Source organism: Phacochoerus africanus, chromosome 15 (genome assembly GCF_016906955.1).
Source record: "Phacochoerus africanus isolate WHEZ1 chromosome 15, ROS_Pafr_v1, whole genome shotgun sequence".
Classification (NCBI taxonomy): Eukaryota; Metazoa; Chordata; class Mammalia; order Artiodactyla; family Suidae; genus Phacochoerus; species Phacochoerus africanus.
Window position 1 is genome coordinate 61,884,303 of NC_062558.1, and position 25,443 is coordinate 61,909,745.

General features: G+C 38.6%; 1 protein-coding gene across 1 annotated transcript; it reads left to right on the plus strand.

The window, feature by feature from the left end:
* The first annotated feature begins 950 nt into the window (after window positions 1-950).
* Window positions 951-21,086, plus strand: ZNF248 (zinc finger protein 248). Its single transcript, XM_047761576.1, is given in 8 exon segments — window positions 951-1,040; window positions 1,886-1,949; window positions 2,681-2,782; window positions 2,879-2,920; window positions 11,560-11,686; window positions 11,962-12,057; window positions 17,959-19,352; window positions 19,354-21,086. Coding segments are annotated over 5 exon segments (1,860 nt in total). The 5' UTR covers window positions 951-1,040; window positions 1,886-1,949; window positions 2,681-2,782; window positions 2,879-2,905; the 3' UTR covers window positions 19,582-21,086.
* The last annotated feature ends 4,357 nt before the right edge of the window (window positions 21,087-25,443 follow it).

Genomic DNA, 25,443 nt, shown 5'->3' on the forward strand with positions numbered 1-25,443 from the left:
CCATAGGAATTTCTGTTGTGACATCAGGGGATTGGTGGAGTCTCTGCAGAGCCAGAACGCAGGCTGGATCCCTTGCCGCGCACAGTGGATTAAAGGATCTGTCGTTTCCACAGCTGTAGTGTAGGTTGCACCTGTGGCTGGGATCTGATCCCTGGCCCTGGACTTCCATATGCCCCCAAAAAGAAAAAAGAATTCATTATAAAATAATGTCCATATGATTATACTGCGCTAAACGTGTCATGAGGATGCCCACATTAAAAAATGTTTATTTGGTTCAAGAAAAAGCATGGTTGGTTTAGAGAGATGAGAATGCGCTTTCTTCAAGTTTGGTGTATTAACAGTTTCTGACATATGGACAGTTTTTACTATTAATACCGAATTGCCAGCTTGTTTTCGTCATCCCAGAGAATAACTACGCTGGTCACAGACATATAGTTTACATAAATTTATTGCCTAAACTGCTAGGCGATAAATTTATCAAAACTAAAGTAACATCTGTCTACGTTCATAAGTGAAGTTCAAGCACAACTTTACCTTCATTGATTTGTCGTCTATACTAAAACACACAGTATATTTGATGTACATCTCTGAATCTAGGGTCCAGAATCCAGGGTCCAGACAGCAGGAGTGAGTATATCTGTGTCTCAATTCAGTCAACAAGGCAGTACTTAGACTCTTGCAGCTGATTTCTAAAGGAGGGGGCATGGTGTATACTGGGAAAAGATAATCTTTTAGGCGCTTTTACAATGTAAACGCCTTTAATCCTCATAAAAACCGTTAGCTAGGTACTGTACTACTATCAGCTTACTTTTGCAATTTATGAGTGAGGCATCGACTTCTAAAGGTAAATCCACTTTTCCAACCCAAGCTGCCAGGAGCCAAGCTCCCGCTCGCAGCTAGCGCTCCCTCGAGCCGCACCGCTCCCTCCCTCTGCGCATGTGCATCCCCGCCTCCTTCTCCCGGCTCGTCCTTCCCCGGCCTCCATCCCCTCGTGGGAAACAATCCCTGGCCTCCACGTTCACGCGGCGAGGGAGCTGCGGGTGAGCCCCAGAGGGTGGGGACGAGGGCCAAGAGAACCCCGCGCGGCTCAACGAGCCGGCGGAGGCGGCGGTGCCGGGTGAGGGGTTGGAGCACCGCGAACACAGGCGGGACCCAAGGAGTCTGCGGCGCCCCCAGAACTGAATGGACAGAGGGTGGGGGCTCTCTGCCTTAGAAGGGCCGGAGTCGTGCGCCACAAGCAGGCGCTCGGTCTCGTTCGGTCTGCAGGTGCCCAGCCCCTAAGCAGAGCAGGCGGCGCCGTGGTGTGGCCGCGGGATGGGGAGTGCGCGTGCGTGACGTGTGCGCTGTACCCGCGGGGAGGGAGCGGGGTTGCCTAGGGGAGAGCGCCTGCGTGACGTGTGCACTGGGCCCACGGGGAAGGGTGAGGGGTGCGCGTAAGAGCGAGTGCGCGTGCGCGACGTGGATGCGTGCGCGTCACGTAGTGACGTGAGCATGTGCGTTTCTTGTGCGCTGGGCTTACGGGGGTAGAACGCAAGTTGGGGGAGAAGGAGTGCGCCAGGCAGGGGGGTAAATGAGTTCCTCAGCACTAGTAGCTGATGGGAGACTTGGTTTGCTTACCCTTAAAAGGTGGCAATCACGAATGTTTGCCGCATTGTGTAGCTTTGAGCGCTCGTTGTATTTATTTGTGGTGTATTTAACATATACGGCTGGAGCTTGGACCAGTCTCTAAGGGCCTCCATTCTTTAGTTAACACGTTTGTGAAATGGAATTGGAAAGAGCTGGACCAGCTAGCCACTAAGGCCTTTTCATGGCTCTAACATCACCCAAATCCCAAGTTATTTATTATGTATTCATTTGTTATTTGTTATGTATAATCATGACACAGTATCCTGAAGCCATCGAAGGCTGTGTGGCGGTGGAAGGTCTGGGAAAGATTTAAGAAGAGAGAGGTGAGCTGGAGCTGAGAGGGGTGGGCACGCAGGCTACGGAGGAAATGTCACCTCTTTGGAGAATTTGTGAAGGCATGGTCAGGTTGAAAGGCTCACCAGCCATAGCTGAGGAAATTCTGTCATTATCTGTCCCTACCTCCTTCTGCTCTCCTCCTTCTCCATTCGCTCATTTCCTGAAGTGAGCTGCCCTCAAACAGTGTCCTATTGTTGATGGTGTCTAGAGACATGCTGAGATTCCTCCTCTCCTTGTAGACCTGGCAGACGCACAGGATGGTAGTGCAGGAAGGATCTTTTTGGGTTATCTGCTTCTTATTTGAAAAATGAAAAAAGTAATTGAGGCCGAAAAGGTGACTGGCTAAGATCATGCATTCGTTAGTGGCAAAACCAAGGTTGAAAATCGGGTCTGCAGATTCCTGGGCTACTGCCCATTTTGTCACAGTTAGGTCAAAGTTTTTTTTTAAAAAGACCGTCTTGAAACTTGTAAGAGCAAAGTTTTTTTAAAAAAATTTATCTTGCCTTAAACACCCCCATCCCCTTTTTCAGAGATTTCTTGAATTATCTGACCTCATAGGATTAATGGTGTTAGTAGGTAAAAAAGATAAGCAATGTGGTTTGACGTATTTACCCCCCCCAACAGTACCAGTTTTGACAAATCCATAGTGTTCCCTTCTTTAGATTACTGTTATATGTTAAACTCATCTTTTCATGTTTTTAATTTTTCTGTGCCACAGAACCTAAATTGGTAATAAATCAATAAGAAACAAATGTATACATTCACTCAGTGAAAAGTATCATGTATAAGTTCAACATATATCGGAGCTACACATGGACACGTAAGTATCTTGTATGTGAAGCTGTGTAGGCAGGTAAATCCAGGAACTACAAAGCAAGCCAAGTTCTTACTTTCTTCTTCCTTCCTTCTCCCTCAGCTCTCCCTCCTCCATTAAGAGTGAAAAATGAGCAAATCCCAGGTGAGTTTTTATTTCCACTCTGTCTTAAAATTGGTTTTCTCAAGTTTCTAAAGGTTTATAAAACCTTGTATCAGCTCATTTGTATTTCTAGCTTGAGTAGCAGATAGTCTTGCTTTTTGTTCTGCATTTCCATTTAAATTTCAACCTAATACATGCATTCTTGCTCCTTTACCACCACTCACCTCAATCTATTCTGGAAAAGGCCACCAAATTGTAGTCACATCCAGTTTTTGTCTTTGTCTTGACCCTTTTGCAGCATTTGATGCTATTATCCATAGTCTCTTTTTTTGAAAGTTTTCCCTGTTGTCTGTGACACTACCCTCCTAGGTCTCCTTTTCCTAACATCTATCCCTTGTGAAGTCTTTGCCTTTTGCCCCAACAGTGCTTATCCCTGGGTTTATTGCTCATCCATTGCTTAGCCCACTGCCCTTCTCAGCATACCTATTTTTCCAGACTAATTTTGTCTTTTTAAAATATGTGTATTTTTTAAAATTGTTAATATATTAATATAATTTTTAGAAAGTGATACAAAAAAATGTAAGTAAAAATTCATACCCCATCCTCTCCATACTTGGTGCTTCCTCCAGGTAGACTGACATTTGTTTCATGTCTAAACTGCGCCACTCTCTCTGACAGTGGAAGAGTTTTATTAACAGTTATGCTGGGACAGCTGGCATGTAATGGAACAATTCCAGACGAACTGAAGTGTATTGTCACCCTACTATAGGTATCCACTTCTTGTTTGTCCTAGTGTTTCTTTATTCACTTAAAATATATGTGCCCCTAGCCTTTATTTAAAAGAGAATGTATATTCTTAAGGCTTCTTAAACATAAATGCATTTGTACATCCCTGGCAACGTGTTAAAATTTAGATTTTGATATAGTAGAGCTGGGTGGAGCCCTGGAGTCTGCATTTCTAATCAGCTTCCAGGTGAAGGTAATTCTGCTGCTCAGGGAACCATACTAAATCAGTGTATACACAATTTTCCATTTTTTTCTTTTTCTTTTCCATTCTGTCCCAGGGATCTTTTTGTAATAGAACATGGATTGCTTCTTTCTTTGTTATAATCACGTTATCATTCAATTGTGAATGTTCCATAGTTTATTAAACTGTTATTAACTATTTCCATTGTTTTGCTACTCCAAACCATGTTTTAATGAATAACCTAACCTTGTCCACATTATTTTATCAGATGAATTCCCACAAGTGAGATTGCCATGTCAAGGGGTTGAATGCAGTTGATAAACTTGATCTGTTTGATGGGATTGTCGTATCATTTCATATTTCTCTTGGCTCTGTGTGAGAGTACTTTATTTCTCTACAGCTTCTTCCATAGAAGTATGTGGTTTGCTTTTGGATTTTGGCAACAAATAGGTTAAAAGTGGTATTTCATATAGTTTACATCTGTAATTTTCTTAACTATGAGTGAGGCTGAATATTTTTCCATGTATCTAAAAAGTCTCTTGTATTTATATTTCTTTGAACTATTTGTTCATATCTTCTGTCCATTATACTCTTAGGTTTCTGGCCTTTTTTTTTTCTCTTTAGGGCCACACCGTCAGCATAGGGAGGTTCCTAGGGGTCGAATCGGAGCTGCAGCTGCCAGCCTGTGCCACAGCCACAGCAATGTGGGATGCAGGCTTTGTCTGCAACCTACACCACAGCTGACAGCAACGCCAGATCCTTGACGCACTGAGTAAGGCTAGGGATCGAACACGCATCCTCATGGATCCTAGTCGGGTTTATTAACCGCTGAGCCATGAAGGGAACTCACGACTTTTTTCCCCCCCAATGTCTATTTAGCTTTTTATCTGTTAGGGATACTAATGCTTATCTTTTTTATGAGTTACAAAATAGTTATTTTCTGGTATATTATTTGTCTTTGATAATTGCTCATGGTTTGTTTTTTCCCCAGGCAGGTATTCTGCTTCAGGATACCACATTTCACTTAGTCATCATGTTTCCTCAGGCTCCCCTTGGCTGTGACAGTTTCTCAGAGTTTTCCTTGTTTTTGATGATCTTGTCAGCTTTGAGGGGTATAAGATGGATGTTTTGTAAAATGTCCCTCACTTGGAAATTGTCTGCTGTTGTTCTCATGATTAGAATAACCCCTAGTCTGGATTATTGTTTTGGAGAAAACCCACAGAGGTAAAGTGTCATTTGGTAACATCGTATCGGGGGTAAATGCTTTCAACATGACTTCACAGTTGACGTATCACTTTTGATTATTTGGCTGAGGTTGTGTGGTCAACTTTCTGCACTGTAAAGTTGTTCTTTTCCCTCTTTATACTACTCTGGAAGAAAGTGGGGAATTATGTTGTGGTGAAGTATCTATACAAATTAAGAATTCTGCACAGTAGATTTTTCTATTAATTGAATCAATTTTTAATTTCACTATAAACACCTGGCTAGTTATTTTATACTTTTTTTTTTTTTTTTTGTCTTCTAGGGCCACACCCAAGGCATATGGAGATTCCCAGGCTAGGGGTCCAATCAGAGCTATAGCTGCTGGCCTGCTCCACAAGCCATAGCAATGTGGGATCTGAGCCACATTTGCAGCCTACACCACAGCCCATGGCAATGCCAGATCCATAACCCGCTGAGCGAGGCCAGGAATTGACCCCGAGTCCTCATGGATGCTTCAGGTTCGTTAACTGCTGAGCCACTACAGGAATGCCTAGTATGTTATACTTTCTTTATAGTCCAGTACTGCCTTGTTCATTTTGTTGCTCACATCATCTAGCTTGGTTATTAAATAGAGAGCACTTGCAACTGGTTTCTATGTCCTTTGGTGTACCCCATTATTGTCTTTTGTTTGAGTACTTCCATACTTTCTGGTACTACAAGATATTATAGGCTCATCTTATGTTCCCTGCTGTGGAATTAGCCATTTTTTCCTGAAGAGCTCTTGTTCCTTTTATAGGAGCATAGTATTAGAAACCAAAATTGGGGGCTGGTTGTACCTATTGCTGATTGGTAATTCCTTATAGACTCTCTCAACTGACTGAACAAGGAAATGTGTATGTATAGTAACACATATACACATACTATAAATATTTCAGTATGCAACCATCTGTATATATGTTAAGTATAAGTGCACCTTTGTTGTCTCTGGCTATAATCATTATTGCATGGAACATTCTAGCCTTCTCTCCTTGTTTGTAACTCCCAATCTAGCAATCTGGCTACCACCATCTGCATTTCATTTACTTAATTATTCAATTCCAGCATAGATATATAAGTGATTTCAGAGTTATTAACCCATGGACTTTGGGTCCTTCTAGTTTTTGGTTTTTATGATCTAAGCTACTAGAAACATATGTAGGGGAGTTCCTGTTGTGGCTCAGTAGTTAACGATTCCGACTAGAAGCAATGAGGTTGCAGGTTCTATCCCTGGCCTTGCTCAGTGGGTTAAGGATCCAATGTTACCATGAGCTATGTTGTAGGTTGCAGACGTGGCTCGTATCCCACATGGCTGTGGCGTAGGCTGGTGGCTACACAGCTCCAATTAGACCCCTAGCCTGGGAATCTCCATATGCCATGGGTTCGGCCCTGGAAAAGACAAAAGAAAGAAAGAAACATACGTAGGTTTTTGCATAAACAAATTTTTAAATAGCTTGAGAGTTAAGACTACGTTTAAGAAACATAGTTAAGAAACATAGATAGTTAACACTTTAAAAAGCTTTGTAAGAAATTGCCAAACTGTTTTACAAAAGTGCTTTATCATTTTGCATTCCTACCAACTATGAAACAGAATTCTTGTTGTTCTGCATCTGGACCTGAAATTGATATTGTCATTGTTTTGGATTTAACTGTTCTAATAAATGTGTTCTGGTATCTTATTTTTGTTTTAATTTACATTTCCCTAATAACAGAAGATATTAAGCATCTCTTCATAAATTTATTTGCTACCCATATGTCTTTTGCTCAGCATGTTTATACATATCTTTTGTCTATTTTTCAGTCAGGTCATTTGTTTTCTTATTGTTGAGTTTTTGGAGTTCTTTTGTATTTTTATTTTTATTTATTTATTTATTTTTTTGGCTTTAACCTGCGGTACATGGAAGTTCCTGGGCCAGGGATCAAATCTGAGCTGGATCCTTAACCCATTGCATCAGGCCAGAGATTGAACTGGTGCCTCCATAGAAACAAACCAGATCATAGAAACAAGCCAGATCATAGAAACAAACATTAACCCACTGTGTCATAGCACGAACTCCCATACAACTCCTTTATTAGCTATATGTGTTGTAAATATTTTCTCCCATTTTGTGTCTTGTCCTTTCATTTTCTTAAAAGTGCCTTTTGCAGGACAAAAGATTTTATTTTATTTTATTATTTTATTTTATATTTTATTTTATTTTATTTTAGTGACTTTGTTTTTGGCCATGCCTGCAACATGTGGAACTTCCTGGGTCAGGGATTGAATCTACACCACAGCAATGACCCAAGCCACAGCAGTGTCAATGCCAGGTCTTTAACCTGCTGAGCCACAGAAAACTCTAAAAGATTTTATTTTTGATGAAACCCAACCCATATATTTTTTAAATGGAATATGTTTTTTCTGTTGTATCTAAAAACTCATCACCAAATCCAAGATCACATACATTCCTACATGCTATATTTTGTCTTAGATTTTTATAGTTTTGCATTTTACACTTAGGTCTATGGTTCATTTTTAGTTAATATTTTATAAAGTATAAGATCTGTATCTAGGTTCCTTTTTTTTTTTTTTTGCATAGATGCACAGGCGTTCAAGCATCATTTGTTAAAAGACTATTTCTTTCCATTTAAATGCCATTGTACCTTTGTCAAAAATCAGTTGACTAAATGAAACAGTGAATACAAATTCACAGATACAGAGAACAAACTAGTAATTACCATGGAGAGAGGGGAGGGAGAGGGGCAAGGTAGGGGAAGGGGATTAAGAGGCACAAACTGCTATGTGTAAAATAAATAAGCTACAAAGATACATTGTACAAAACAGGAATATAGCCAATATTATACAACTATAAATGGAATCTTTAACAAGTATATATCACTGTGTTGTACACCTGAAACTTAAATATTATGGTACATCAACTATACCTCAATTACCAAAAAAATTAGTTGACTGTATTTCAGTTGTTCTGCTCTTGGACCCTCTGTTCTTCCATTGTTCTGTGTGTCTCTTTCACCAGTAATGTATTGTCTTGGTTATTTGTAGCTTTGTATAAGTCTTGAAATCAGGTAATATGAATCCTGTTTTTCCTTCTTCCATGCTACATTGGTCGTTCACCTTTGTATATAACCTTTAGAATCATTTTGTCAATATCTACAAAACAGTTTGGATTTTTACTTGAATTGCATTGAATTTATAGGTTAAGTTGGAAGGAATTGACGTGTTAACAATACTGAGTCTTCTGATTGAACTATGGAATATCTCTCCATTTACTTAGATATTTGGTTTATTCCATCGTTTTTGCTTTACCGCATATCCTTATAATAGGGTGTGTTGGATTTATACTTGAGTCTTTTTTTTTTTTTTTTTGGTGGTGGCGGCGTAGTAAATAGTTTTTTTTTTTTAATTCAAAAAAATGAAATCCCAGTTGTTTATTCTGATATGGGAAAAGAGCTGATTTTTTTTTTCTTCCAATTTTTAGGGCTGCACCTGTGGCATATGCGTTCCCAGGCTAGGGGTCTAAATTGGAGCTGTAGCCGCTGGCCTACACCACAGCCACAGCAATGCAGGATCCAAGCTTTGTCTGCTACCTACACCACAGCTCACGGCAACGCCGGATCCTTAACCCACTGAGCCAGGCCAGGGATCAAACCCACGTCTTCATGGGTACTAGTTGTGTTCATTAACCACTGAGCCATGATGGGAACTCCCAACAGTTGACTTTTTGATATTGACTTTGTATCCTTTGATGTTGCTGTATTTTGCTTATTACTTCAGGAGTGTTTTTTTCTTTTTGAAGATTTTTTTTTTTTCCTTCTTAGGGCCACACATGCGGCATATGGAATTTCCCAGGCTAGAGGTCAAATCGGAGCTGCAGCTGCTGGCCTATGCCACGGCCACAGCAACATCAGGTCCGAGCTGCATCTGTGACCTATATACTGCTACAGCAACTTGCAGCAGTTCTGGATCCTTAACCCACTGAGTGAGGTCAGGGATTGAACCCACAGTATCCTCACAGACACTATGTTGAGGTCTTAAACCACTGAGCCAAAATGGGAATTCCTGGTATTTTCTACATAGACAGTCATGTTGATTTCAAATAAAGACAGTTTTATTTTTTTTCCTAATCATATACCTTTTCTTTCAGTTTTGTTTGTTTACTTTCATTGTCTTGTTTTAGGTTTTTTTTACACTAGCTAAGACTTGAATAGGAGTATTGAGATAGCATATCTTTGCCCTGTTCTTGCACTTAGGGGAAAAGTGTCCAATCTCTTAGCATTAAGTATGATGTCAGCTTCTTCATCAAGTTGAGAAAGTTCCCCACTATGTCTAGTGTGCTGAGAGTTTGTATCATGAATGACAGTTGGATTTTGTTCATTGCTTTTTCCTCATTAGTTGATATGATCATATGGCTTTTCTTCTTTGGCTTATTGATGTGTTGGAGTATATTGATGCTTTTTTTTTTTTAATTGTTGACCCAGCCTTCCACAGCTGCAATAAATTCCACTTGGTTGTGGTTTATATTTCTTTTTATGCATTGTCAGATATGATTTGCCAGTATTTGAGGATTTTTGTATCTATGTATGTTATTGAGAGATATTGGACTTTATTTTTCTCATAATGTCTTTATCTAGCTTTGGTATTAATGTTGGCCTCATATAATGAGTTTGGAAGTGTTATTTCTCAGAGAAGAATATGGAGAATTGTTATTATTTTTTCTTTAAATGTTTGAAATAATAACCAGTGACACAGTCTGGGCTTGGTGCTTTCTATTTTGGAAGTGTTTTAACTATTTTTTTTTTTCGGTCTTTTGTCCTTTTTAGGGCCTCACCTGCGGCATATGCAGGTTCCCAGGCTAGGGGGTCTAATAACAGCTGTAGCTGCTGGCCTGTGCCAGGGCTACAGCAATGCCAGATCTAAGCTGTCTGCAACCTACACCACAGCTCACAGCAATGCCAGATTCTTAACCCACTAAGCGAGGCCACGGATCGAACCCACAACCTCATGGTTCCTAGTTGGATTTGTTTCTGCTGCGCCATGACTGGAACTCCTGTTTTAACTATGGCTGTGGTTTTTTTGTTATCTCTTTATGTGAATTTGGTAGCTATGTTTTTTAAGTAATATGTCTATTTCATCTATGTTATCAATTTTTCAGGAATAGAATTGTTTGTATTATTTTTAAAATGTCATTAGGATTAGTAGTATCAACCTATATTTCATTTCTGAGATTTGCAATTTGCTTCTTTTTTCTTTTTCTCTTTATTAATTTTATTGATCTTTTCAAAGAAGCAAATTTCTGTTTCATTGACTTTCTCTGTTTCACATTTTCAGCTTATTTTTATTATTTCCCCTATCTTCCTTGCTTTAGGCTTAATTTGCCTTTTTTATTTAGTTTACTAAGATGGAAGCTTAGGTTATTGATTTTAAATCTTACCTGATATGTACATTTGATGCTATAAATTTCCCTCTATGCACTGCTTTCATTGCTTTCTACAAATTTTGATACATGGTATTTTCATTTTATTCCATTTCATTTAAAATATTTTCAGATTTCTTTTGAGATGACTTCTTTGACCTATAGGGTATTTGTAAGTTAGGTTGTTTAATTTTCAAGTATTTGGGGGATTTTTCAGCTGTCTCTTGCTTATTGATTTCTATTTATCCCATTGTGGTCTGAGAATATATTTTGTATGATAGCTGTTGTTTTAAGTTTGTTAAGGTGTGTTTTGTGGCCTGGGCTATGGTCTATCCAGGCCAATGTTTCACGTGAGCTAGAATAGAACATATTAACCATAATTCATTTTGAAGTGCTCATTTATTCCAAGATCTGAGTCTCCTTTTATTGTCTTTTTTCCCCCTTGGTTTGTGTCTATTCATATAACATGAACTTTTTTTTTATTGGGTGCTGAACATTCTATTAAACAACACAAAAATTGGTGGGGGCTCCAAAAAAATTATCTCTTTTAGCAGAGAGGATTCATCCTTTTCTCTTTGGTCGGAGAGAATGCAGTACTGGTCACTTCAGTCATGTGTTGAGCTTCATTAGGACCTGTACCATATTAATTTCAGTCCCTCTATCCATTTTAATAACTGAAAGTTTTACTTCCTTAGTGAGAGTTAACTTTATAATAAAAGAGATAATATGAAAGAAATAACTTTCTTTCATATAAAAGATAATATGAAAGAATAACCCCAATCTGCTTTGTACATACTGCTAGCTCATACAGTATCTAATAAGTATCAATGTATGTCTCTTTATTAAGATTAATATTTGTAGCAACTAGGACAGTTCCAGGCCCTTAGTAGAAACGCACTTTGCCCAAGTGTTAGTACTTTTATCCTACGTAGTATAGCATAAGAGAAGATAATTCTATATATCAGTTTTTACTAGTAAACTCTAAAGAGATTAATTCTTTTAAATATTTTCTACTCATATAGCTCTGACAACCTCATATAGAAAGGAATATACTCTTACAGGAACAGGTGTCATTCAAAGATGTGTGTGTGGACTTCACCCAGGAAGAGTGGTACCTGCTGGATCCTGCTCAGAAGATACTATACAGAGATGTGATCCTGGAAAATTACAGCCACCTCGTCTCAGTAGGTAAGAATGTTTTTCCATTTGATTATTAGTAGCATGCATTAGTTGATGAAACCTAAGAACTCCCTGTGGAATTTCTGATAGAGGTTCAAGACACTAAGATGACCTTTCCCTTTTGGCCATTATAAAGAATGCTGTGTTCTTACCTCCTCAGAGGTTGGTTCATTCAGACACCTCCTTTAGGTAGCTCCTGAAGTTATACCTTTCTTCCCCAACATTTTTTCAGAATCCCTGAAGCCAGGCTGTAAAGCCATAATCCTGTGTTATTTTCTCTGCAGGGAATTGCATTACTAAGCCAGAAGTGATCTTTAAGATCGAGCAAGGAGAAGAGCCCTGGATATTAGCGGAGAAATTCCCAAAACAATGCCGCTCAGGTGAGTTAGTGAGTTCACAGGCAGATGGAAGCCAGAAAAATGAGATGTTAGGCTATCAATTTACAGTTTATCAACTTTGACATTTTTTTTCCTGAGATTTCCTTTATTAATCCAAGACCTTTGGAGGATTAAGTTGGCCCACATCCATTTATTACCTTAATCACATTACTCCATATGTCACTTTCACTCATAAATGCTTTTCTTTGTTCTTTGATATTTTAGAGTGATTTATCTACAACCATAATCCAAACTCATTTGGCTTCATCTTAGATCGTTTTTCTTTGTTTATCCTTTAAAAATTTTTCACTTTCCCTTTGTTATTTTGGACATCTTTTGTTAAATGATATGTATTCATGCAATACTTGTATATATTCATTTAGCAAAATGTGCTGAACACCCACTATGATCCAGTTATGTTTGTAGGTAGCTAAAAGAATGTCCTGTTATCACAGAGTGTGTATCATAGTGAGGGACAAAAAGCATACGTGTGTGTATATGTAGATACAGGTGCATGTATGTATACACGTGGTGTTGCATGGTGGTAAGTACTGTGAAGAGATAAAGCAGTGGAAAGGGGGCTGATGAATGATGGCATGTGCTGTTTGGTACAGAGGTCAAGAGAAAACCTTTTTGAGGAATTCCACAGTAGAGATGAGTCTCTAATGAATTAAAGTGTGAGCTCTCTGGATTCTGAGTATTCCATGCAGAGGGAACATCAGGTACTGAACTCAGGAAGGTGTACTTCAGAATGTTTGAAGAGTGGCAAAGATGTCAGTGTGGCTGGAGGTGAGTGGGCATGGGGGAGATTTATAGGACATGATGGTCATTGGAAGTGGCATGGACCATGGTAAATACATTACTTTTATTTTGAGTGGTGTGGGAAATCCTCAGGCTTTTTTGAGTAAATATAAATCAGGTTGGGCAGTCAGATCTGATTTACAGTTTAAAATGATGTCTCTGACTTCTGTGTAGTGAACATGTGGTAGGTAGATGGTGCTTAGGCATGAGCAAGGAAGGAATACTGGTTAGGACACTATCATGTACTCGAGGAGAAGGTGGTGGCTAAAGCTATGTTGGAAGTACTGAGATGGTAGATTTGTACATATATCTTGAGGATGAGGCCACGAGGATTTGCTCTTGGGTTGACTATAGAATGTGAGAGAAAGAGAAGAGTCAAATATCATTCCAGTGATTTGTCTCAAGCGCCTGATAACTTAGGGTACCATTTACAGAGATAGGGAAAGTTTGGAAGAGAGAGTCTAGGGAAGTTACTGTAAGTTTTACGTTTGGACACGAGATTGAGATTACTGAGATTGAATCTCAGAAAAGAAGAATCTGGGATTGAATAGCAAGTTTGATATACATTGTATGAAGTACATGGTTGAGGCAAGAGGAAGTATTCATTTGAAAGGCATCGGCTTTAGGTTGGGTTAACGGTTGGGATAGATGAAGTCTCCTAGATTAGAGATTGGCAGACTTTTTATAAAAGACCAGATAATAAATATTTTAGGCTTAGTGGGCTACATGGGCTCTCCATTGCTGCTGCTACTCTTCTCCTCTTCTCACCTGTTCCTCCTGTTTCTTCTCCCTCACTCCTCTCTACTGCCTCTTCCATCTTTTTCCCTCTAAAAACATAAAAAAAATTCTTAGTTCTAGGACCACTGCCTTGCAGCTATAGTTTGCTGAGGTCTTTTCTAGAGAGTGGTTTTGTGTAACTGAGAGAGGTAGTCCTGGGACAACACCACTTTTACAGGGCATGTAAATCCATTAAATCTCATCATTAGAGGAAGTTGGGAGGAACAGTCTGAGCCACGTGAAAATTAGAGAGCCTGATTTCCCAGGGGTCAAATAAGATATTTTAATAACTTTTAACCATCCATTAATACTTTAAATGGCAACCTTGGGGTCAGTGTACTGAACCTGTTATCACCTGTTACGAGTCTCTTCATATGTGTCTTGTTTTCCTTTCTTTTTTTTTTTTTTTTGTCTTTTTGCCATTTCTTGGGCCGCTGCCTCGGCACATGGGATCCAGTTGGAGCTGTAGCCACCGGCCTATGCCACAGCCACTGCAACTTGGGGACCTGAGCCTAGTGTGCAGCCTACACCACAGCTCATGGCAACACTGGATTCCCCAACCCACTGAGCAAGGCCAGGGGTTGAAGCCGCAACCTCATGGTTCCTAGTCGGATTCGTTAACCACTGAGCCACGACAGGAACTCCTTGTTTTCCTTTCTTAAACCACTTTCCACATCTTTTCATTATCTCATTTTTCATTGATATCTTTCAAAACAGTAACTGGGTCTGTGTTCTGTGATTTCTGACTTTGTCTAATTCCTAATTGGTTTTTATTTATTTTTTAACCATTTTATCTTACACTAGCCTGACAAAGTTTTTCCTTATTTATTGATTTAATTGAAGCTTAGTTAATTTACAGTGTGTTAATTTCTGCTGTATACCAAAGTGATTTAGTTACACATATATGTACATTCTTTTTCATTTTCTTTTCCATTATAGTTTATTACAGAATATTGAATATTGTTCCATGTGCTATGCAGTAGGACCTTGTTGTTTAGTTGTTCTTTATTCATAAATGAAACTAAAGTCTCTTTTCATTGACTTTCACAATGGTGGTCCTATTTTGCATATCTCAGTGTCTTTCTTTCTGCTCTTCAGAGTTTATACTAAACCTCATACACCCTATATCTTATATTTCACTTATAAATGTTTCCTCTTTTTTTTATAACTTACTTTTTTTACATGTAATTAAAATTGTACATGTGAAGTGTTTAAACATTTTATAGTGTATAATAATGGCTTATTGTTATTTTTTCACTTATTTTAAGTTAGAGCTCAGGTTTTTTTTTTGCTGTAACTTAAATAGTCCATGTTTTGTAACCCTAACCCACTAGAGGCTGTGTCCTCAAAACTTAAACCTGATCATATGACTGTTGCTTAGGGTTTCTCTCCTTACTGAGATTTTGTTTTCCCAAGGAGAAGGCCCTTTCATACTTCTCCTAATTCTGATATTTTAATAATTACTCTGTTGAGAAACCACGGAGCCAAGTTTAGAAGAGAGCACTCTTTTTTTTTTTTTTTTGTCTTTTTGCCTTTTCTAGGGCCGCTTCCTGTGGCATATGGAGGTTCCCAGGCTAGGGGTCCAGTTGGAGCTGTAGCCACCGGCTGATGCCAGAGCCACAGCAGTGCGGGATCCGAGCTGCGTCTGCAACCTATACCACAGCTCACGGCAACGCCGGATCCTTAACCCACTGAGCAAGGCCAGGGATCGAACCTGCAACCTCATGGTTCCTAGTCGGATTTGTTAACCACTGAGCCACGATGGGAACTCCAAGAGAGCACTCTTTTTTTATCCATTCAGAAAGCATTCTATAGTACTTTTCCTGAATGTACATTTCTATATTTTGTCCTTATCATGTCATGTTGGAAATAATTCATATGCACATCACTTTTTTCTTATTTTTTCTTTTCTGTTAGGGTGGCACCCTCTGCATATGGAAGTTCCCAGGATAGGAGTCGAATTGTAGCTGTAGCTGCTGCCTATACCACAGCCACAGCAGTGCCAGATCCGAGCCACCTCTGCTACCTACACCACAGCTCATGGCAATGCCAGATCCTTAACCCACTGAGCGAGGCCAGGGATTGAACCTGTAACCCACTGAACGAGGCCAGTCAGAGCCACAACAGGAACTTCCGCATTGCTTTTTAAGAATCATTAATGTACTGTCTTCTCAACAAGGTCAGTGGAAATGGGATTTTGGCAGCATCTGCCGAGAGTTAGACTGTGGTCATGACAAAGGATGGAGCATTGAGCAGTGAATTTGTTTCATATTGCAGGCAGTTATACAGATAGTAACTTCTAAAGGCAGCAAGTGAAGGCTGAAAATGGTAGGGATGTTGTAGTTTGTTGGCTTTTGTTCTTTTACTATCATTTTTGTAGTTTGTTGTTTTAAATTAAGGTAAGTAGCATTTCGTGAAGGATGTCCATGTCCCAGGAGAGCCAAGGCTGAAGTGTAGCTAATTTAGTGAAAAATATGTTATTGGAAGTAAGCCATTTATGAGAAATCCAGCTAGAGTTGCACAGATATTTTTTAGTAGACTTGTGGTATTATGATTTGAACTCTTCATGTGAATCCAGTTTTTGTTTTGATTTGTGTTTGCAAAAATAATAACTATTATCATTTAGTCTTTGGAGCAGTGGGCTCAGGACTGTTTTAGATTTTTTTGTTTTATATTTCTTTTTAGTGTCACACTAGCAACATATGGAAGTTCCCAGGCTAGGGGTCAAATCAGAGCTGTAGCCACCGGCCTGCACCACAGCCACAGCAACATGGGATCTGAGCCATGTCTGTGACCTACACCACAGCTCATGGCGATGTCAGATCCTCAACCCACTGTGCAAGGACAGGGATCAAACCTGCATTCTCATGGACACTAGTCAGGTACTTTAGCCACTGAGCCATGATGGGAACTCCCAAATTTTTTTACAATGAAGTTTGTTGAAGGTCTCAGAGTAATGTAGAGAAATGTGATTGTATGTGTCTCACAAGTAAGTAAAATCCACAGACAAGGCTAATACGAAAGCAGAAAACTTGGAGTAAAAGATAAACCTAGGTATAAAAGCAGATTTAAAGGTCTATTGCTTCATAAATGAAATTGTTTTGGGAGAAGCAAGCCAGCAGATTGAAGTAAAGAAATGTGTGACTTGATGGTTGAGACAACTTTATTAACAGCTGTGAGAAAATAAAATGAACCTGGTCGTTTTGTAGAGATGGTCTATCCCTCATCTGTTTTGTATTTCCTGTTGGGCATTTATGTTGTTGTGAATCATAGCTAGATAGAGGGTTATGGTGTGGGGTAAAGCATTGTCCCTTAAAATATGAGGAAATCATTGCTTTCAGAAATTTGTTTTAATGTCGATATATCAAATGGGAAAAAGAGGAATGGCGGTATGCATATTAGTGAGGATCTTACCACTGTAATCAAGCTGTGGGAAGATAAGGACAAGAAAGCATGGTCTGCTTCTGTCAAACTGAATTCTTCCTCTAATATTTTTCTCAGTCTGTTTTCCTTAAAAAACAAACAACCTCCCCCCCGCCAAAAAAAAAAAAAACCCTTGTTGAACTCATCTAGTTCTTGGAGTTTCTTGCTCCATAAATGAACAACTTTCAGAAAATAACCATCCCTTGCTCACCATGTCTTGAGTTCATTTCACTTGCTCTAGCCTGCTTCTTTTACAGCATTTTTTAAAAAATAATTATTCCTTGTGAATTAAAGGAAAAACTAGATCCTGGGATATTAGACTGTTCTTCTGAATCTGAGGAAGTTGGTATTTTCAAAACTTTGGTTTGGTGTTGATGCATAGAGTGGAAGCAAGTAATCTAGTAGGATAGATTCCTAATAGAGTAGGATTACTTCCTACTCTGGTAATCAGTGTGTGAAGGGATTAGGACTACACTCTGTTCTGTCTCCACCAAACAGTTCATCCTCTGAAAGCCCTTTTCTACTAATCCTCAGTGTCAGTTTATTCAGTGTTTAATGTCTCTGTTGGGCCCACCCCATTCTTTCCATTTCCCAATTTCTGAATCAGCCACGCTCCAGTTCCTCGTGCTTTGAATTTTATTTCACCTTTTTCTGTCCAGTTTTGAAGGTTATGTTTATAAGATATTAAATGTCATTGCCAGTTTCCTTTCCCTGTTTCCACTGCAGCATGGGTTTATTTTCCACTCAAACCAGAGGATCAGGAAAATGTATACTTGGGTGTAGTTTAATACCAGAAAACTGGGCTTGCACAAGAACTGCCTATGTAATAGGGTGTTTGTGTAAAAGTCCAATGATTAAAAATGTACTTGGCTTATAAGATGTGGTTATTCTTCTCATTTCTAGAAGACTGGAAAGTTGATGACCTGATAGAGAGCAGCCAGGAAAATCAAGATGAACATTTTTGGCAACTTGCTTTCACCACCAACAAAACATTAAGTACAGAGAGTGGTGATAGAGTAAGGAAAACTTTCAATCTAGGTACAGACTTTGTTCCTTCAAGAAATGTTCTATACAAAATATGTGACTCATGTGAAATGAGTTTGAAAAATATTTCAGGCTTAATTAGTAGTAAAAAGAACTATTCTGGAAAGAAGCCTGATGAGTTTAATGTATATGAGAAATTGCTCCTTGATATTAGGCATGAGAAAACTCCTACTGGAGGGAAATCTTATAAATATAATCAAAAAAGAAATGTCCTCAATCACAGCCAGGATCTCACTCAGCCAATTTTTGACCAGCCTTTTGAGTATAATGAAAATGGACAAGGCTTCCATGGGGAGGCAGAGGCAGCATTTTTCACAAATAAGAAAGCTCAGATAGGAGAGACACTCTGTAAATATAATGAATGTGGAAGAACCTTCATCCAAAGTTTAAAGCTCAATTTATCTCAGAGAACACATTTGGAAATGGAGCCATATGAATGCAGTATTTGTGGGAAGTCCTTCTATATGGATTTAAGAATGGGACATCAGAGAGCTCTTACCAGGGACTGTCCTTATGAATATAATGAATATGGGCAAATTTTCTGTGAGAATTCAACTTTCGTTATCCATCAGGGAACTTACCCAAGAAAGATTCCCCATGAATATAAAGTAAGTCACAAACCTTGGGAAAAGTCAGCCCTGTTTAAACATCAGATAGTACACATGGGGGTAAAACCTTATGAGCACAATGAAAATGGAAATACTTTCAACAAGAAGTCACATCTCACCCAACTTCGAAGAACTCACTCAGGAGAAAAAACCTTCGAATGTGGTGAATGTGGGAAAACATTCTGGGAGAAGTCAAACCTTACTCAACATCAGAGAACACACACAGGAGAGAAACCCTATGAATGTACTGAATGTGGGAAATCCTTTTGTCAGAAACCACATCTTACCAACCATCAGCGAACACATACAGGAGAAAAACCCTATGAATGTAAGCAGTGTGGAAAAACATTCTGTGTGAAGTCAAACCTCACTGAACATCAGAGAACACACACAGGGGAGAAACCCTATGAATGTAATGCATGTGGAAAATCCTTCTGCCACAGGTCAGCCCTAACTGTACATCAGAGAACACACACAGGAGAGAAACCCTTTATATGTAATGAATGTGGGAAATCCTTCTGTGTGAAGTCAAATCTCATTGTACATCAAAGAACTCACACTGGAGAGAAACCTTATAAATGTAATGAGTGTGGGAAAACCTTCTGTGAGAAATCAGCTCTCACCAAACATCAGAGAACTCACACAGGGGAGAAACCCTATGAGTGTAATGGATGTGGGAAAACCTTTAGTCAGAGGTCAGTACTCACTAAACATCAGAGAATTCACACAAGGGTTAAAGCTCTTTCAGCATCCTGAATGTTCAGAAGCCTTCATCTACTCTTCCAAATTCATTATACAGATTTTTAAAATGAGATTAATGAAACCCAAGGAATGCCACAAATTACTAAAAAGTGAGGGTTTGTACTTTAGATAACTAGTACTAGAATAAAACCTTATTAATGCTTTGAATATGTGAAAGCTTTTAAGGAAAATTAAATGTTTTCATCAGAAAAATTTATATTGAGGGGAAATTCACTTAAGTAATGTGGTAAAAGTCTTTGTCTAGAATTTATGTTGTGTCCTGTCATATTCTGGATTGTCATACCAAAATTTTATTGTAAATATAATGAATGAGAGTCACTTATATTCACAGTGGAATCTGAAGTTTAAAAAAGTTAAATGACAACAGCATTAAACATTTATGTGAAGAGTCCTTGATGTTTGCCAGCCTTATGTGAGTATGCTAATATAACAGAAATTTGAGTTATGCTTAATTTGTGTATTAGAGCCCAACATGCTTGTGAAGAAAAAAATCTGAACCCTTAGGTAACTTTTATGGTTTATGTTATTATTTCTTACTCTAGATACCACCACTGTCTTTATAGGTTGCTGTAATTATATATGTATATATATGTATATATATTTATATACACATATCAACACACAGTAGTATGCTACAGTAAGCTCATAGTGACTTGCAAGTACTGCTGATTGTTAAACTTTCAGGAATTTTGTGAGCCAGTTGTTAGAACAGTCACCAGTTAAAAATGAAACTTACCGTTATATTATATTAAAAACAAAGGTAATAAGTACTCAACCCTCATCACTACCTAGTTGTTTTACAGTATTTTGCTATTATCTTTGGTTTTTTAGGTTTTTTGTATTGTTGAATGTGCATGGTGAATACTGTATAATAATATGTTACTTCCCAACTCTACATTAACTGCTATCACTGCCAGTACCTTGGCTTTAGTAGGAATATTTGCACCATGGAAATTGTCAGTTTCTGTAAATTAGTGTTTTTTTCTTCTCAGAGAACCTGTTGTCAAATATTTACAGTAGCACACCACTGTGTATATATGACAATACATTTGGAAAATTTAAAGTAGAAGCTACATACCCTTTCTCTCATTTCCTGACATAAATGACTCTGGCCATTATTACTGAATGGTCTGTTCATTAAAGAAGCCAAACAATGTTTTTGTGAGGTTTCACTACCTCTATATAACTCCTATTCTAAACACTACTGGAGTCTCTATTGTGGCCAGTATGTGCTATTTTATGAGCATATCACATCACACATTTTCTCTGACTTTGTTGGCATACATGAGTTAGTATGGCCATCATTACTGAGCTGCTTCTTCCATAAAAAAGCCAAACAATATTTTTATGAGGTTATTCAGCTGCCTTGGGTCAGTCAGTAATATAAATAACAATGATATTTATATCAATTTTGCAAAGGTTAACGTCAGTTATGAGCATCAATACTCACTGCATTCTACAAATAAAAAGTAGTGGTATGTAATGAAATGCTTCTGTCATACTTTTGATGCTTCATTGCTGTATCTGTTTAGTCGTGTGTGAAACCCAAGTTGTATATAACCCGGGAATTGTGTATTTGTATTTAATTTGATAGACCATAATATACTGTCTCTCCTTTGTCCTGCTGTTTCCTTTACCTCCCTGGAACACGTTGATAGGCAGTTCCAAGAGACGGTGCCCACTAAATAGCCATTCCCTACTTCTTACTTGCTGGATCCTGTTTTGTCTCTTTGTGCATCCTTCCTCCAGATGACTTAGGAATAAATCCAGGTTAGTCCAAGTTAATTATGAAGGTACTATTTTAGGGAGTTCCAGTTGTGGCTCCATGGGTTATGAACCTGATTAGTATCAATGAGGATGCAGGTTTGATCCCTAGCCTCACTCAAGTGGGTTAAGGCTCCAGTGTTGCCATGAGCTATGGTGTAGGTCACAGATGCAGCCCGGATCCCACATTGCTGTGGCTGTGGTGTAGACTGGCAGCTGCAGCTCTGATTCAGCCCCTAGCCTGAGAACTTCCATATGCTGTAGGTGCAGCCCTTAAAAAAAAAAAAAAGAAAATTCTATTTGAATGATTTTGTTGGGATGTACATGTGAGCAATGACATATTTGGAAAATATTCTGGAGTGCTTTGGGGAAAGATCTCAGTGGTAAAATACTGTTATGACATAAGAGATTATCTTCTGCTGGCCTTTTCCATGTTTGTATGTTATACTAGATTATAGTATATGGCCCTAAAGGGCAGTAGCCTAAAGATAACAGTACACAAGATGGGGAAAAATCTGGCTCAGAGGTGACGTCACTGAGCTGTACAACTGTATCTGGACCTAGTGTCTATTAGGACTTTGTAATACTGTGGCACTAGTGGCTTTTTATTTATTCTTAGAGATGTCTGTTATTTAGAGCTGAAGGCATTCCCCCATAATAGAGACTAATTCTTTCCTATACAGAAATTTTAGGGAAGGATTATTTCTTCTGACACGTTAATATAGGGATGGCTGAACCATAGCCATGATTCTGGTAAAAACAGGATTCTACTCCAACTAAAAAGATTTTTTTTTTTGTCTTTTTGCCATTTCTTGGGCTACTCCTGCAGCATATGGAGATTCCCAGGCTAGGGGTCTAATCGGAGCTATAGCCACCGGCCTACACCAGAGCCACAGCAACGTAGGATCCGAGCCGCATCTGTAACCTACACCACAGCTCACGGCAATGCCAGATCCTTAACCCACTGAGCAAGGCCAGGGATCGAACCCGCAACCTCATGGTTCCTAGTCGGATTCGTTAACCACTGAGCCATGACGGGAACTCCTAAAAAGATTTTAATGGCAAACTTATTTTAGTGGTTTGGGCCAGAAACTACTGGTCCGAGGGATATTGAAGCATCTGGAGACTAATCACCAGGAAGCCATTACCATTCTAACTCCTTAAGGGGCAAAGGATGGAAGCAAGTGTTACTAGAGCCCAGTGAGAACTGCTCTAATGGGGGAGCAGTTGTTTTTACTGAATCTTCATAGCCCCTCAGTGACTAAAAACTGCATGATCTCACATCCCTTCCTTTTATCTGAGGAACTAAGCTGCCCTTTTCCCAGCCTGCCCCTCCTCTCATACTCAGGCTTCTCTTTCAGACAATGAGGAGCTGATATCTGTTCTTTGACACCACTGTTTGAGAGCTCATTCCCCTCAGATTCTTGGGGAGGTAGAGAAGGGATGCTTAATATCTTGCATGCTCCTTCCTAGCATGTCTGGAGTTCATAGTATGGAATGGTTGATACTTTCTGGGCTCAATATCCTCATCTACAAAATAGGGGTGGTTATCCCCACCTGAAAGAGTAGACACAGAGAAGTTCTCTGTTGTCTAATGCCCCAAATGAAGATCAAGTTCATAAAGGATAAGAAGAGTGGTTCAGAACTCCTCGAAGTCCCAAATGAAAACATGCTTTGCTCTTGATAGTCTTTGATTATGTTCCTTAAAATAGAAAAGGAACTTGGAGAAGTGTGGCAGCCATGACTGCTGCCCAGTGGGGTAATTTAACTTCCAAGCTTTCCTAGGACTGGATTGATTATATCAGAGTCCATATTGGGAAAAGAGAGCATACTCTTTGGAGTATAAAAGATGACTGTTCTTAAGTCTCTCCCCCAAGTAGTTACCTCCCCTGAAATAGCTTTTTATTTAGCATGTATCCTGGGCTTTTGCCATGAATTTTATTTCTTTTCTCTCTCTCTCTCTCTTTTTTTTTTTTTTTTTTTTTGTGTGTGTGTGTGTGTGTGTCTTTTTAGGACCATACCTGCAGCATATGGAGGATCCCAGGCTAGGGGTGGAATCAGAGCTGTGGCCGCTGGCCTATGCCACAGCCACAGCAATGCCAGATCCAAGCTATATCTTTGATCTATACCACAGCTCATGGCAGTGCTGAATTCTTAACCCACTGAGCAAGGCCAGGGATTGAACCTGCGTCCTCATGGATACCAGTCAGATTCATTTCCACTCAGCCACAAGAACTCCAATTTTGCCATGTATTTTAATCCTTATATACTTACTTACATAGAGAATTTATAATATGCTGGAAGCTTAGTTTGGGTGCATTTGAATTTACCAATCCAGAATATTCTCAGGGAGTTCCCTGGTGGCTCAGCAAGTTAAATATCTGGCATTGTCACTGCTGTGGTGTGGGTTTGATCTATGGCCCAGGAACTTCCTCATGCCATGTATATAGCCCCCCCCAAAAAAAGGGAATACTATCAAAATATCAATAAAGTCCTGTATTACATGCAAAATCATACATGCCATTTCCAGATAGTTATTTTTTTGGCCACACCTGCAGCATGTGGAAGTTTCCAGGCCAGGGATCAAACTCGTACCACAGCTATGACTTGCACCACAACCACAGCAATGCCAGATCCTTAATCCACTGCACCACATGGAGCTTTCCATATTCTTTGGCCTGGAAGTAGATAATTTTAAAGCAGGCATGCCCAGTGATTGGCAGGCTGTATTTATAATTGCTACTGCAGAGAAATAAACCTTATTTTTAATAGGCTATGGATAAACAACTATACTATTTATAGTTTTGCAATTTTTTTCACTTGATTTGGTGGTTCGCATAGTCTATGTTACTATATTAAAAGCGTTACAAAAATTCCTATAAAAGTATATCCAAGAGTTTTAAAATTGATAATGTTAGTGATAGTGATGAAAAACATTTCATCAGTAGCTTTTGAAGAGCAGTCAAACACTGTGGAAAACTGAAGAACTTTAGCCATGAAACATTGTGCAGTTAGTATATTAGGTAATGATGAAAAATAATGCTCAGAAAATACAAATAAAGTATGTTTATATATATACCACATGAATTATAGATTTACTCTCAGATGTATTCTTCAGTTTTACATATACGAGAAAATTAGTGGAAAAAAAATACTGTTGTGGGTTATAGTTTTATCTGTGGTGTTTAGGTTGGTTTGGTTTGGCTTCTTATATTTCAACATTCTTTTTGGATACACACAGTATTAGGATAATATATGTATTGTAAACTCTATATTTCACTTTATAATGTGTGGTTAAGATTTTTCCACTTTTTCTGCTGTTGCATGATCATTTTTAATGACTACATAGAAATCCATCTTATGGATCAATACTATTTTACCTATACCCCATCAATGCTCACTTAGGTGGCTTCCATTATTTTTACTATCATAAGTAACATTTTAGAGGAATGCTTTTGAACATATGTCTTTCTCCACTGATCTGAGTTATCTTCTTAGAATCTTTCTAAAAGTGTATTTTCTGAATTATAAGGTGAGTTCATTTTTAGTTCTGGTGAAATTGACTCCAGAAAGTCTGTACGAATGTTACTCCCATCCAAAGGTTAGAGTTGTGAGTTCTACCCATTCCCACATTGGATCCTAATCTACAGTTTTTTCCAGCCTTATTTATATGCCATAATGAAATATTTCTTAGGTTGATTTTCTAGACATGTTGAGCAATTTAATGCTATTTATTGATTGTTCTTCAGTTTCTTAATATTGGTTCATGCCTCATTTTAATTGATGTGCTTATCATTTTATAATACTGGTCATAAAATATTATTACAGTACTTTCTTGGCTTATGTGCTCTTTGTAATATGAGTCTAAATATACATATTTTACCTCTTTTTACAGCAACAATGAAAGATATACATAATTGCTTTTTTCCACTTTATATTAGCATATCAACATAATATACTTTCTCATTCTTTTGGAGTGTACTCTAAAATGTGCCTATGGAAGGATTTTTTTTGAAGTTCAGATTTCATAAATTCAGACAATCATATTTTGTCTGTACATGCATTCTCAACATTAAAATTATGAAGTTCTCATAATTTTTGAATACTTTGATAGTTTAAATTTTTATTTCAATTAAGAATCCACACAGGAGTTTCTGTTGTGTCAGCGGGTTGAGAACCTGACTAGTATCCATGAAGACATGGGTTTGAT